This window comes from Ceratotherium simum, chromosome 38 (assembly GCF_057802395.1).
Source record: "Ceratotherium simum simum isolate JZ-2026a chromosome 38, ASM5780239v1, whole genome shotgun sequence".
Lineage (NCBI taxonomy): Eukaryota > Metazoa > Chordata > Mammalia > Perissodactyla > Rhinocerotidae > Ceratotherium > Ceratotherium simum.
In genome coordinates this window covers 10,161,894-10,176,115 of record NC_141937.1, presented here as the reverse complement: position 1 = coordinate 10,176,115, position 14,222 = coordinate 10,161,894, and the positions used below count along the sequence as shown (strand labels likewise).

The 14,222-nt window shown below is 42.2% G+C and overlaps 1 protein-coding gene across 1 annotated transcript in view; it reads left to right on the top strand.

Annotated features, from left to right (window-relative positions):
* Positions 1–14,222, top strand: part of SNX9 (sorting nexin 9) — a 104,927-nt gene extending 90,705 nt beyond the window's left edge. Inside the window, exons 13-18 of the mRNA XM_087425092.1 lie at positions 1,750–1,827; positions 4,800–4,876; positions 6,466–6,555; positions 8,667–8,781; positions 10,632–10,723; positions 12,523–14,222. Coding sequence (XP_087281218.1) covers positions 1,750–1,827; positions 4,800–4,876; positions 6,466–6,555; positions 8,667–8,781; positions 10,632–10,723; positions 12,523–12,570 — 500 coding nt within the window. The 3' untranslated portion in view covers positions 12,571–14,222. The remainder of the gene's footprint in view (positions 1–1,749; positions 1,828–4,799; positions 4,877–6,465; positions 6,556–8,666; positions 8,782–10,631; positions 10,724–12,522) is intronic.

The window sequence follows — 14,222 nt, the reverse complement described above, 5'->3', positions numbered from 1 at the left end:
GCATTAAAAAACAAAATCCATTTCAAGGCTTTGGTCGCAGGGAATAACTCACGAACGGAACGCAGGGTGACATCACTAAAATAGTAATTTAATTTTAAAATAATTTTAACTGTAAACTCTTAGGAGGCAAGACTAACAACTCATTTAAATCTGTATGTTCATTGAAAGCTGTTTTCCTTTTTTTTAGAAATATTTTAAATGAGTGTAAATCTAACAATCAGATCTTTTAGGGATATCACAGAAACCTGGGATTATGATTTCTTTTGAAGAATTAAATCCTTATGCCTGACATCTAATCCACCGTATGTCCTGTATAACCCATAAGACCAAATCTGTGAGATACAGACTATCAGCTTACGGCTACTCTTTTTGGGAGGAGGGGGAGTTTGAAGTGCTTTGTTTAGAATTTGATTCAAACTGGTTTTTTTTTTTTTTAATTTTTATTTATTTATTTTTCCCCCAAAGCCCCAGTAGATAGTTGTGTGTCATAGCTGCACATCCTTCTAGTTGCTGTATGTGGGACGCGGCCTCAGCATGGCCAGAGAAGCAGTGCGTCGGTGCGCGCCCGGGATCCCAACCCCGGGCCGCCAGTAGCGGAGCACGCGCACTTAACCGCTAAGCCACGGGGCCGGCCCTGATTCAAACTTATCTTCTTTCCTCTTTTCTCTCAGAAAAAAAGTTTTTTAAAATTCCTAATCTGTAAGGTGAGAAGTCTAGCACATACTGGGTGTGGTGAAGCACACGGCGAGCATCTTTAATCCTGGTATAGAGGCAAAAATTGAGTTACGAAAGGGTAAACAGTTTATTAAAATTATCTAAGCTAATATGGTTTGAAAACAGTTTCCTAATGACTGCAGCTTACAGACCGTACTTCACATTTCTCTGGACTAGATTTTTTTAAAGAAACATTTGAATTATTTTTCTTCTTTAATACTGCGCTAAGTCTTCAAATGCAAATAATGGTTTCTTTTGAAAGGCAACAGATATGTTCAAGAGGACTATATACGGATGCAAAGAAAATAGGCTAAGATACAGAGACTCTTCTCTAGGAAGTTCTCCACAGTGATCCTAGACTCCTACAATTTTAGCACCAGTGGGAACCTTAGAGATCATTTCATTAATCTTATGATACAGACAAGAAAACTAAAATTCCTGCTCCCTGGTCATATGAAGCCTATTGTCTATTTTTCTCCACATTTTGTTGCTTCCAGTTTTATTTTGTTTTGTTTTGTAAGTAATCATTCATACATACGTAACAGTGGGGAAAGCAATGTAGTTTGAATGTCAAGTGCCAAATCCACCATTGATAGCCATGTGACGCTGGGCAAGTCAGTTTACCTATCTGAGCCTTGTGTTCCTAACCCACAAAATGGCGATGGTATATCTGCATCTGTTGAGGGAGTTCTTGTGAAGATCAAGTCAGGTGGTGTATATGAAAGTACTCCGTCAACTAGAAATCACCTTCTAAATGAGCTTCCACTTCTCTTTGATTTCATTCAGTGAATGAGAATGTGGGCAGTGGTGGTGGTGGTGAATAATAATAGCATCCACCATTCATTGAACAATCAATTAATGAAAAATTGAAAAAATGTTATTGAAAGAAACAATCATCTTATTAAAGAACATAGACTATTTTAAATCACTTTAAATTTCTTCTATTATAAAAGTAATCACTTTTAGAAAATAGTTGAAACCCATTTCTGTTTGCTTGGAGACCTCGTTAACAATTTGTTCCTTTTTCTCTTTCAGCATTACCCAAGGAATATCAGAAGATAGGAAAGGCCTTGCAGAGTTTAGCAACAGTGTTTAGTTCTAGTGGTTATCAAGGTACGTCTGTGTTTGTTTATTCTTTGGGCCTTCAGTGTCTTATCCAGACCGACCGCCCTCTTCAGGCTCTTGCAGACAAACAGTAACCCTGCAGTTAAGACCCCTTGTCACTGGTGCTCACAGTGGCCAGGCTACTCTACTCGGGACTTTCGCAACCTCCCCTTATTACTTTTGAGAAAAGTGGAGGGTTGCTGTAATTTATATTTTTTTGCTAGTTTCTTTGTGCTCAGATATAGCCCTTGTGTTTTAATAAGACGTCTGGCTCTGATACGTAACAGTCTGCCCTTGCTTTCATCTCTCTGCCAAACTGAAGTCAGGTCTTCCTGTTATAAAGGCCAGAACCCGTCAAGGTCATTGGGAGGAAAAATTTTTGACTGAGTAACAAATCCATGTTGCCTTATGTCTCTCCGCAACTCATTATTTTCAGCTTATCTCATATTCTGTGTCTTACCTGTGGTATTTCGAGTTCATTGTCCGTTTACATTGACGACACTTGTGAAAACACTTGAGCTGTTTTTCCTTTATATTTTGGTTTATGTTTGCTAAGCTTATGGAGCAGGTAGGAAGTAAAAGTATTTGTCAGGTGAGTGGTACCTACTAAATTGGAGTGTGTCTCATCACTTACCGAAACAATAGAATTGGTTTATTTTTTTTTTAATTTAATTTAATTTAATTCAAATTTAATTTTAATTTTAAATTTTAAATTTTTAAAGTATTTGAAAATACTCAAACACTTATTTCACTAAAATGTTTATCCTGATACCCAGGGAAGACAGGTCTTTGGATGTCAGTGTCTGAGTATTTTCAGGAACAAGAAATTAGTCTCACCAAAATTTAAGATTTGGGGCCCCCATATATGACTATTTCTCATTGGCCTGTCTGAAACGTGTCTTGTAATCAGAACTTTTAGACTGGACAGGAACTTTGAAGATTGGTTTGGCTCCCTCATTTTCAAGATGAGGACCCTAAGCCTGGAAGGATAAGCATCTTGGCCAGGGTACCACAGGCGCTTGATGGAGGAGCCCAGACTAGAGCCATACCCATTGCTAGGAGCTGGGTGGGTCTCTAAGAGCCCATTCGTCTTTGTGGTTCTGTGGTATCTTGACAGGATGAGAGCATTTGTTCTGGAGAGTCTGGAAAAACATCTGGTTGGTCCCCATGGCATCCTTACATGTCAGAGCTCACCTGAATCCACGCCTTCCTTAAACCTCCCTGAGGTCCCTCTCTGTTCTTCACCCCCACCCTCACTTCCCACCATCACCTCTTAGTCCGCAAAGTCCCTGTGGGAGAACTAGCTCTGCATCTGGGGCCCTTCCAGGTCTGTTCCCTCACACCAGCCCACGTGCTTCTGGTACAAGCTCGGTGGGTGCCTCCTTGTCCCAGCAGAGTTCCTCTGCCTATGGAAGGCTCCCTTTCCCAGCCACCCGTGCCCCCAGACTCAGTGGCTTGCCTAGGGTGCAGGGCTCCCCTCTTTCTGGATTAATTCCGTTGGATTTCTTCATTCCTGCAGTGCTTCAGTGACTTTAAGGAAAAGTATGACTTTTTGGTTTATTTGGTATTTTCTTATTATGATGAGAGCAGCAGTCTTTTGCAGTCATCCACATCCTAACTAGAAATGGAACTTCTCCAAGTTTAGATTTTTAAGCCTAACAATGATCCTTCCAGTAATTTCAGAGTTCATTGCTAGGTTATAACAGATGTGCCCAGATTTGGAGTCTCTTGTCACTTGAAGTCACTTATAAAACTTAGAAATCATTCAGAGCTAGATCATAGAATTTTTAAAGAACAATTCACTTGTTATCCTGGTCGATGCGTAGAAACAATGATCCAATCCAGTAGCAAAAGGCACCCCTAATATCACCTACCTGGTGATTTCTAAACACCATGTCACCCCAAAATGAACCAGGGCTCCTGCTTAGCAGAAGAACTCTGCTGCCAATTTGAAGAGCCTTCCACTGGCCAGTGAGGAGAAGATTTGAACGTTAGTGAAAATAATCATTGCTGTGGAGTGAAGCATGTCAGTGTTTCAATCCAGACTTGCAGTGATGCTTAAACAATGTTAATCTCAGTCACCTTTAGAGGATGGTAGGGAATCAACTCATTCTGAAGACTGTGAAGAGAAGGAATCAAGTATTTAACCTGCTTTTCCTATTCAAACTATACCTCAAGGTAACCAAAAAGTTGATAAAGGGAAGTTTGTCTTTAGAGAAGTATTTCAGCTAATAGAGGAGGGGTGATAGAAGTAGAATAGCAGCATTTTGCAAACCCATACTAAAATGGAAGATCTTGACAGTGATCCTTTGTGGCTTCTAACATCACACAGAATAGAAATAAGTGGACATCATGTCCTCTGAATCTGATCAAGCCTCTAGATCTAATGAGTAGTGTAAAAAAAAGTACAGGAGACAGGACTGTGTTAAATCATCACCACAGAGATGCAGTCAGCAGAACGCAGACGGGGCGGGGGCCGGGGGGTGTGTACCAAGGCAAATGAGCTGCTTCTTCAACCCCCAAAGAGAAATTTGCCAGGAAAAAAAGGGGAGAAGGGGAGAAGGAGCCTGTAGATTTAAAAAACCCGTCGGCTCATGCCAGGTGGACCTTCTTGGCGTCCTGATTCAATGAGCCAACTTGATTCGAGATGCCAGCTTCCTGACTGGATAATTTATACTAGGAACAGTTGTCTTCTGAGGTGTGATATTGGTGTATTGTCCTCATTTTTAAAAGACTTCTTATCTTTTAGGTAAAGTCTATGGGTGAAATGTCATGTGACCGGTGAAAGGGGGCGGTAGGAAGTGGACAGTACAGGTGAAAGGAGATTGACCCTGAGCTGTTAACAGGGAAACCAGGTGGTGGGTAGATGGGGGCTCTTTGTACTGGTCTCTACTTTTTACAAGTTTTAAACTTTCTGTAATAAATTTTTTGAATAAATGGAAAGAAAACATAACCACTGACAGAAGTGTGATGGTTTTCAGGTGAAACAGATCTCAATGATGCGATAACAGAAGCAGGAAAGACTTACGAAGAAATTGCCAGTCTCGTGGCAGAGCAGGTATTAACATGAACACGCAATTCCACTGAAGACTTTGTGCCAGCCAATCCACATATTCAATTTAAAACCTGTTTTAAGACAGACTTTCCAAACGGATATCGTCCTCTTGTCTCTCCCTATGTAAAGTGTATTTGGTCACAGTGTCTCTTAGGTTAAGCTAAGGTGATGGATAAATTTGTCATCAAGAAATCTAAATGAGTACCTTCCAGTGTTGATGGCTCAGATCCACTCTTAGCCATCAGGGGCTTAGAACATACAGGAAAGGGCATTGCTCAGGTCCCCAGCTGGACTCTTATGTAGCCTCTCTGGGCCTTGGTTTCCTCATCTGGTAAATTTTGACGGTAGCACCTACCTCGTAAGGATCTCAGGATGCAACAGCTAATAAGGAGGAAGCCCCCGCTCAGGTCCCTGGCGTGGAGCAGGTCTTTGTCACAGCCACGTGGCTTTTACTGGAGTCTTCAGTAGCCCGATTTCAATTCTTTTTACAAATAACAATAAGTTCCCATCTAAGTTGTTTCAAATTCCTAAATTGAAAAAAAAATTGTTTCAGATGACTTCTTGAAATATGTGCACACATGCGTGCACATTCATGTGGACATTAACCACCCGCCTGATACGTGTAAAAAAGATCAATTTTGGGGCCGGCCCCGTGGCTTAGCGGTTAAGTGTGCGCACTCCACTGCTGGCGGCCCAGGTTCAGATCCCAGGTGTGCACTGACGCACCGGTTCTCCAGCCGTGCTGACACCGCGTCCCAGATACAGCAACTAGAAGGATGTGCAACTATGACATACAACTATCTACTGGGGCTTCGGGGGAAAAATAAATAAATAAAATTATAAAAAAAAAAAAAAAGATCAATTTTTAGAACTGTGCATGACATAGCTATTAAAAATTATAACTCAGTGAAGCCAGCTCCGTGGCGTAGTGGTTAAGTTCGTGCGCTCCGCTTTGGCGGCCCAGGGTTCGCGGGTTCCAACCCTGGGCTCGGACCTGCGCACCACTCATCAAGCCATGCTGTGGCAGACGTTCCACATGTAAAGTGGGGGAGGGTGGGCACAGCTGTTAGCCCAGGGCCAGTCTTCCTCAGCAAAAAGAGGAGGATTGGCAATGGATGTTAGCTCAGGGCGAATCTTCCTCACCAAAAAAAAAAAATTATAACTCGGAAAAATGGAAAAATTTAAAGTTACCACTTAAAATGATTACCAGATTTAATAATGTTTTTATATTCTCTACTAAAATTTAGACATTAAACTATAACATCTTATTTGCTTATATGTAAACACACTACATTAACTAGGCTTTTTTCCTTACAGTGTTATATTTTGGGCCACCTCAAAATAGCTAATTTTACCAACCAACCTAAAAATTATTTGATGTTTTATTTTCTTTACAACCTGTGATCAAGAGTATAGTAGTGTTGGGGACTGTTTTCTTACAGGAAAACGAGGCTGAATGCTTAACATTCAATAACTTAACGTAGTCCCTTGGAGGTGGGTTTGGCTAACATAGTCCTCAGATCTAACAGTTTTCTTTTCCTTGATTGTCTGAATTCCTCTGCCAATAACAACCAACTTATGTCTTGTTATAGCCAAAGAAAGATCTCCATTTCCTGATGGAGTGTAATCATGAATACAAGGGTTTCCTTGGCTGCTTCCCCGATATCATTGGCGCTCACAAGGTAACTGGATCGTGGAAGTTTACGGAGGACGACGCTGGTCAGTCAGGGCCCACGTGCTTGGCCACCGGCTCGGCCTCGCCGTTCAGCCCACTCCTGAGTCAGGAGGGGAGGCCCTCTGAAGTCAGCTGGAACTGCTGATGTGTTTCAATAGTGAGGTCCCATGACACGTTTAGCTACATGGGTGGTTTTTAAATTTCTGTTATTCTATAAAAAGATTGTTTTGAGGGAACTAAAAAGACGAACAGTGTTTCTTTATGCATGTAATTAGATCAGGTATCAAACAAAATTATGATGGGGTTTGAAATTCCAGACAATAACAGGAATAATACTTTCCCTTATCAGTGAGACCCCTGTAGGCTGCGTGGGCAAGTCCTCAAAGATCCTTCCCTGTCAAGGCAAAATAAGATTTTCTGTTCCTGAGCCTAGCGAAGGGTTTCCTAATTAAAATTAAAATGGGCAATATTGATTTTATATGCTTATATTAATAAAAAGGAAACTATCTAATTCCCATCAGAAAGATACTTTTAGGGGGCCGGCCCAGTGGCCCTGGGTTTGCGGGTTCAGATCCCAGGCATAGATGTACACACTGCTCATCAAGCCAGGCTGTGGCAGCATCCCACGTACAAAATAGAGGAAGATGGGCACAGATGTTAGCTCAGCGACAGTCTTCCTTGGGCAAAAAGAAGAAGATTGGCCCTGAGCTAACATCGGTTGCCAATCTTCATCACCAAAAAAAAAAAGTATATATATATTTTTAAACTAAATGAAAAATTGGTTTAGGGTGTCCTCACATTTCGATTCTGGTTAATTTTTCTCTCCCTGTTTCAAAATCTGTATATTAACCTCAGATTCATGGGTATTTTATCAACTGTAGTACTCTAGGATGTTGTGATGTATTCGGATTTGTTAGGAAAATCTCGATAAAGGACTGATCTGTGAGCCTAACAATCCTGACATGTGGCTGTTTTAGCATTTGGCTTGTAATTGAAGTATCGTGAAGAGGTGGCATAGGTAAATAAGAAAGTCTGTGCAGCTTCAGATAACAGAAAACTCAGAACATTTTCTTTATCCACTCATCTGTCAATGGACACTTAGGTTGTTTCCATATCTTGGCTATTGTAAATAATGCGGCAGTGCCCATGGGGGTGTAGCAAGCTCTTTGAGATAGTGATTTTGTTTCCTTTGGATATATTACCAGAAGTGGAATTGTTAGGACAGCAGGTCTCAAAAAATTCTCATCACGAGGAAAAAAAAGTTTGTAACTGTGTGAGGTGATAGATGTTAACAAAACTTATTGTGGTAATCATTTCACAATATATATACCTGTCAAATCATTATGTTGTACACCTTAAACTAATATAATGTTGTATGTCAGTTGTCTCTCAGTTAAACTGGGGGGAAAATAAAAATCTCAGTTAAAAGAACCCTCAGAACAGTTAGCTTGTTGTGGGAAATTATGCCAGCAGAGTTAGAGTTCTAGGCGTGGAGCCTAATTTCCGCAGGAGTAGAGAGTTTTTCTTTCCACACGGCTGAGTCATGAGCGATGTGATGATCCTGGAGAGGGAGACGGTGGCAGCTTTTACAACTACTTCCATCCAGGTATTACTTTAAAGTTGATTTGCTGCTTCTTACAGACGTCATAATAAAGCTCCAGCCTGGCGATCAGCACGTGTAAGCGCCGGCTTATAGAACACTCTGTAACAGAAGAGACAGAGGGGACCCCTGTGCATACGGTAGACTGTCCCTACTCAGATGACTTGCCAAACCTGCCAACGCCTGCTTTCCTCTTATGTCCTACTCTCACGCTGGAATGGCTTGTAAATATACAGAAATAGCGTGCTCTTTGGTTTCCTATTTTGTTGTCGCGTAAAACTGTAAATCTTAGCCGAGTGATATTTTTCAATAGCAGCCTTTTTGCTTCCAAGTGACTTACAGGAAGTTACATTTAGGTGCTTTCCTGTGTTCTTATTTTGTGGGGACATTTTCCTGTTCAGGTTATAAAAGTAACAAGCGAGTCAGTAATAGAACATGGTAGCACTGTTATATTTTAAACGAATGACTAATCCTTTTAGCTTTGTTTTCTTAATACCATTGCATTTTGTATTTCACAGGGAGCTATAGAAAAAGTGAAAGAAAGTGATAAACTGGTTGCCACTAGCAAGATCACCCCACAGGACAAGCAGAACATGGTGAAACGCGTCGGCACCATGTCCTACGCGTTGCAAGGTAAGACCAGAGGTTTGTGTGTAGCTGGTGGAGAATTTTCCCCCCAGCAAAGTTGCTATTTTCCTCACTGGAGAGAAAGCCAACTGTGAATAGCAGTTAAATAAATAAAAGCTGATTTAAAATATCCTCATAAGCCTCTTGTTTGCAGGATCCTAGCATTAATGAAAATCTGCATGTTTATTTACTCTCACACATTTACCTGACATAATTGTGAATGACAGCTTGATTAAACTTGTACATTTTTATTTCTTAGAGACATTGGAGATGCCTTTTCTAGCCCCTAATATCAGTGCCTTTCGTAATGCTCTGTTAGATTCCAGAGTCCAGCCTTCAGCAGTGTGTAACCTCCATGCCCCAGGACCACAGGGTGTAAAGGGAGTTTGGACGTAGCATTTTTGGCATAGTTTGACTGTTAGTAAAAAGATATCAATTAATTTTTATATCTTTGAGTGTTTTCCGGTAGATAGGAGCAGTGAATGGATTTTTCCTGCTTTGGTGGATGGATAGAATGTGCAGGGGCAAAGGAGCAAGGGGAGGGGTGTTAAAATATGACCAGAAGTACACAAAATAATGGTCCAGTTCTGTCACTGGCCTTCGGGAATAAAGCACACTTGCAGGTTATTGGGGAATAAATTTTGGTGATTGTGGAGGGCCTTTAAAGCCAGGCAGAAGAGTCTAGACTTGATGGGGGCATTAAGAAGCCATTAAGAAAAAGCAGTGCTCAAGGGAGAAGGGTTTGATAGTTACATGGATGGGGCAGATGTTAGTCAGACAGCCCAAGCGGAAGACCAGCGTTTCTGCAGTCTGGGAGTTTGAGGACCTGAAGAAGATGAGGTGCAGGGGGAAGAGAAGGAAGCATATTTGCAGGCTTTTCCAAGGAGCAACCTTGAGGACTAGGGAATTAGGGGAGAAAGAGAAGAATGTGTGCAAGATTTCCAGAACTAAGGCAACTAGGGACAGAAAAGGGGGAAACTTGATTGAAGATTTGAGTTTTAAGGGTTTGAAATGGGGAATTTGGTTTTGAACTTACGTTTGAGGTAAATGAGAAATTTTGTACAACTTCAGGTAACTTAATATGAAACTCAGAACAGTAGGCTTTCTGTGGGAATTTATGCCAGCATTTGGCTCTCTAGGCCTGGGATATGAGGGAGAAGGCAGGTGGAGAGGTGATGAGGAGCTCTGATAAGGGAGGCCTCGCTGGAGTTGGTGATGGGGTAGGTGTGGTACTGAGAGACAGATTTCAATAAGGGATTCATTTGCTGAATTGATATGTTCAGCACAGTTGAAAAATGGGCTTCGATCCTATTGCCTGATAAGAGGTTGAGGTCTGAGGCCTGGTGCTCGGGCTGCAAAGCTCCATGGCTGAAGAGGGTCTTCCACTGCGTGTCCTCATCTGCTCAGCCTTTCAGAGGCACCTCGAGAAACATGCCTAGGTGGTCGCTGTGCGAGAGGGGACGTGGAGCACCAGGCAGCCCTGCCAGGTCCACCTTTACGTAAACAGACTTGACGTTCTGAACTGCTATCACGTGTAGAGAATACACCACGTCAGTTTCCTACTCAATCAATTCTGTTAAAACAATAGTCCCCATCTGGGTGATTATCCGTACTGGATTTCATAGTATTTAATTTGCAGATCAACAAAAATCATCCATCTCCTGGAAAGTGGTGTTTGCCATCAGCTGTTCGAGTTGTTTTTCTAGCCTCTTTATGAAGTGATTTGCCGAGAACTGGCAGTGCCTGCTGCCAACCAGATTAAGTCCAGTTGGTGGTGGAGCCTAACCAAGCAGAGATACCAGGTGGTGTCCTTGGGCGTCTTGGGGGACTGACGGATGTCTTGGTTTTGGTTGTAGCTGAGATGAATCACTTCCACAGTAACCGGATCTACGACTACAACAGCGTCATCCGCCTGTACCTGGATCAGCAAGTGCAGTTCTATGAGACGGTGAGTCGGCCTTCCTCCCGGGCCCTCGTGCGCGCATGGCAGAGGGGCTTCCTGGTCCCTTACTCTGACCGCATAAAGTTCATCTGTTTGTATTTTTTTAATTCTAAGTAATAAACCAAAGGAGGCTAAATATTGAACAGGGTTTTTTTTTAAATCACTTTTAATTATATCTGCCTTTTCCTTTTTGAGTTAACACTGGGTTAGAAAAGGTTTTCTTTTGAAGAAGAAAGGGTATTGGGTGCTGGTTGTGAGGCCCAAGAAGCCCTCATTGTGTGGTCCCTGCCCTCCCTCCCAGCCTGTGTGTGCACAGGGATGCTGTGGATGAGAGCAGGCTCTCTGCTGGGGCCGGAGCCTGGCACCGCACAGACACCACAGGCCCTCTTTGTTCGCCAGTGAGGTTTCACAGTGTCCCAGAGGAATTTCAGAAAGAAAACAAAAGAGAGAGCGCAAAACCTTAAATATTTTCATTCAGAAAACAATAATGAAAACATAAGTTTGTATGCCTCTGCACAGTAATTTTGTTGTTTACCAGAGTGTACAGAAAACAGATCTAGCATGTCAATGGAAACACAGGCATCTGAAGACAGGTCCTGTGACTTTATAATTGACCATGTATTGGCTGCTGTGTGTGTCTTACGCAAGTGTTCCACTGTTTCCGTGGTATCATCTCACGTGTGTTCAGGAATAATGGTAGGCAAGCCCCCAATTCACATCCATGCGTGTGTCACCTTTGGGCTAGACACTGCCGAAAACGTCTGTCTCCAGTAGCAGATTCTTGAACGGGAGCTCTGACTGAAGTGCTTAATGCATATTGTGAATTGTGGGTTGGAGACAGTTGGTTTCAGAGACGAGCTCACAGAAAGAATTCCCTTCAGCAGCCTTCTTCCTCCCAGTGTGTGGTTCCTGTGCTCTCTAACTGCACACTTTTTTATTATTAACTGGTGCCGGTAGGGCTGCCTTTCATTGTGTATTAGAATAGCAGATTACATTGTTCTGTGTGAGAAAATAATTGAAGGGCACCTCTTGAAATTCTGATAATATTGATTTGTTAAATAATTCTCAAGGCCGAGTGAGGTTTAATTATCAATTACATTATAATTCAAAATAGAAAACCAGGTATTTAATGACTATCTTTGTTAGAGCTAACATAGTTTCGTCAGACGGTAATCTTTAAATTATTAAAGTCTGCATATTTATTCATGGAGCAAACACTTATTGAGTGCCTGTATATTAAGAACTTAGTCCAGTGCTCAGGCTTCAGGGATGACTAAGACAACTGTGTCTTCCAGGAGCGTGTGGTCTCCGTGGGGGCAGCAGAGGCCCGTAATCCTAACTGCAGGACAGCATTAGCCTTATGCAGAGGGTGCATACTGTGTGCCCGCTGTGTAGTAGCCGTGGGTGTGATCAGGTTTCCGTGCTAGTCAACTGGGTGTTAGGAGTTCAGAGGTGTCCACCATGGCAGGGAAATCTAGGCAAGCACGGAGACCCGACCCTCCAGCCTCACTGGAGGGAAGGCGAATTGTCTGGAAATGCTGCTGTGTGGAGGGGCAGGGGCTGGGCCTAGGAAGGAGCTGGGGCTTCCTGCAGGCTGGGCACCGCCAATGGCAACACCACCCGGGGTGTAAGGAGGCCTCTCCAGCAGAGGGGAAGCTGGGTTGTTGCCGGAAGAGACGAGAAGCATAGACCAGTGAAAGTATTTGAAATTTTTGTAATGTTTGACACATAAGAGGTGGAAATAATAGAATACTATGAAGTCATAATGGGAGTAATATCTCAAAATTGTTGTGTTTCTTCACCAGATTGCAGAGAAGCTGAGGCAGGCCCTCGGCCGCTTCCCGGTCATGTAGGACAGAACGGAACATGAAGAAAACTCCGAAGTGCTTCTTTCTGACTTGGGGCAATACAATTCGATTTTTTTCCCCCTGTCATCCAAAACAAAAAAAAAGGAAAGAAAGAAAACCAAAAAGAAGTAGAGTTGCAACAACTGCCTTTATTAACCAGCCTAAATGCATCCGTTCTCTAGGGACGGGCTTCTTTTGTTCATTGCCACACCCGTCATTAACCAGTGGAAATTGTCTCTATTTTTGGCAAGTACTTAAGTTATCAGAATTTTGAATGGAAAATGAGAGGTTTCCCCCACTGATATTTTACATAAAATTATAATTTATAAGTCACCCATGATCTTCCAATTCTTACCCAATGTCAGATAATTACTAATTGCTTTCTTAAAAATATGAAATATGCCAGAGTAAAAAATATATATGTTTGTATATTTTTATAACTTTTCAGTCTTTTGGGATTCCTGTCTATTTAGGAAAATCCACAAGCCTTTCACTGACATATTTATGACTCAAGTGCTTACGTTTTCAGAAGAGAGGAAGCAGAGAGGGGCTCCTGGGGCTGCCGGCACCCTCGTGTGCACCTCAGTGGGCTTCACTGTCCCTTAGGGGACACAGCTTGGCAAAAGCCGACGATCAGATTCACCTGCCCTCACTTTCCTTAGGAATGTTCTTGAAGTGTTGTCTTCCCTGAGGAGCGCTTTCTCTCCTGGAGCCTCCTTCCTGAGCATGGTTAAGGCATGCTTTACGCTAGAAAGAATCCCTTGAAAGCGTTGGGGATGTGTTGGAAATGCTCTGGCTGCTCCCGGGGGTGGAACCGGTGTGCTGACTCCTGTGCTCAGGGAGGAGTGCTCTGGGGGACAAACGCTGCTCCAGAGCTTTCGACCCTGTTTGCAGTCCTCAGCCGTGCAGTCAGACGTAATGAGAAGTGCCTGCAAGAGCATGATGTGCCCCTTGATGTGGACTGTAGACTAGCGGGCCGCTCGGTATAATCTGAAAAGACGAAGAACACAGTTGAGTAAAATGGAAAAGTTTAGGGGCTGTTAGGGCGGCAGCTTGAATAAAGCACAGTAATCCCAGAGCATTTGTGTTCAAGAAGAAGTTCAGAGTGACGTTCTTCTGGACTGTATCCTAAACTTCAGGCAGAATTTTTCTGATCACTAGTACTTCAGTTAATGGTGTAAAGCAAAAGAGAATCTTTGCAAACCGTCAGCTTGACTCTGAACACTCGCAGACACGCACTGCCTCCCTCCTGCAGACGAGATGTCCATCCTCCACAGCTGCCTTACGACGTTCTCCAACTGCTTTCAGTTTTCTGACCTAATAATTATCTTATAGAAAATGGAAAGTTTGGGCCAGCATAAATAAAGTGAAACCAAAAATTAAGTAGAAGAGGAAATCAAGTGAAGATGAATATGAGAACTTCTTGTTCTTTAATATCACGGGTTTTTGTTAATGTTTTATAAGTAGTTTTCCCTACTTGATTTTTCTTTTGTAAAATCTCATAGAACAGTGTTTATGATACAGCCATTTAATATATGTACAAATTGTAAAGAATATGTATAAATGTTTTACACAAATGTAAGAGCATGTAGAAGGCAACGTATAAATAAATTGTTAAAAAAATGTACAGTAAATTCTCAAAGCACTTTTTCAAAACA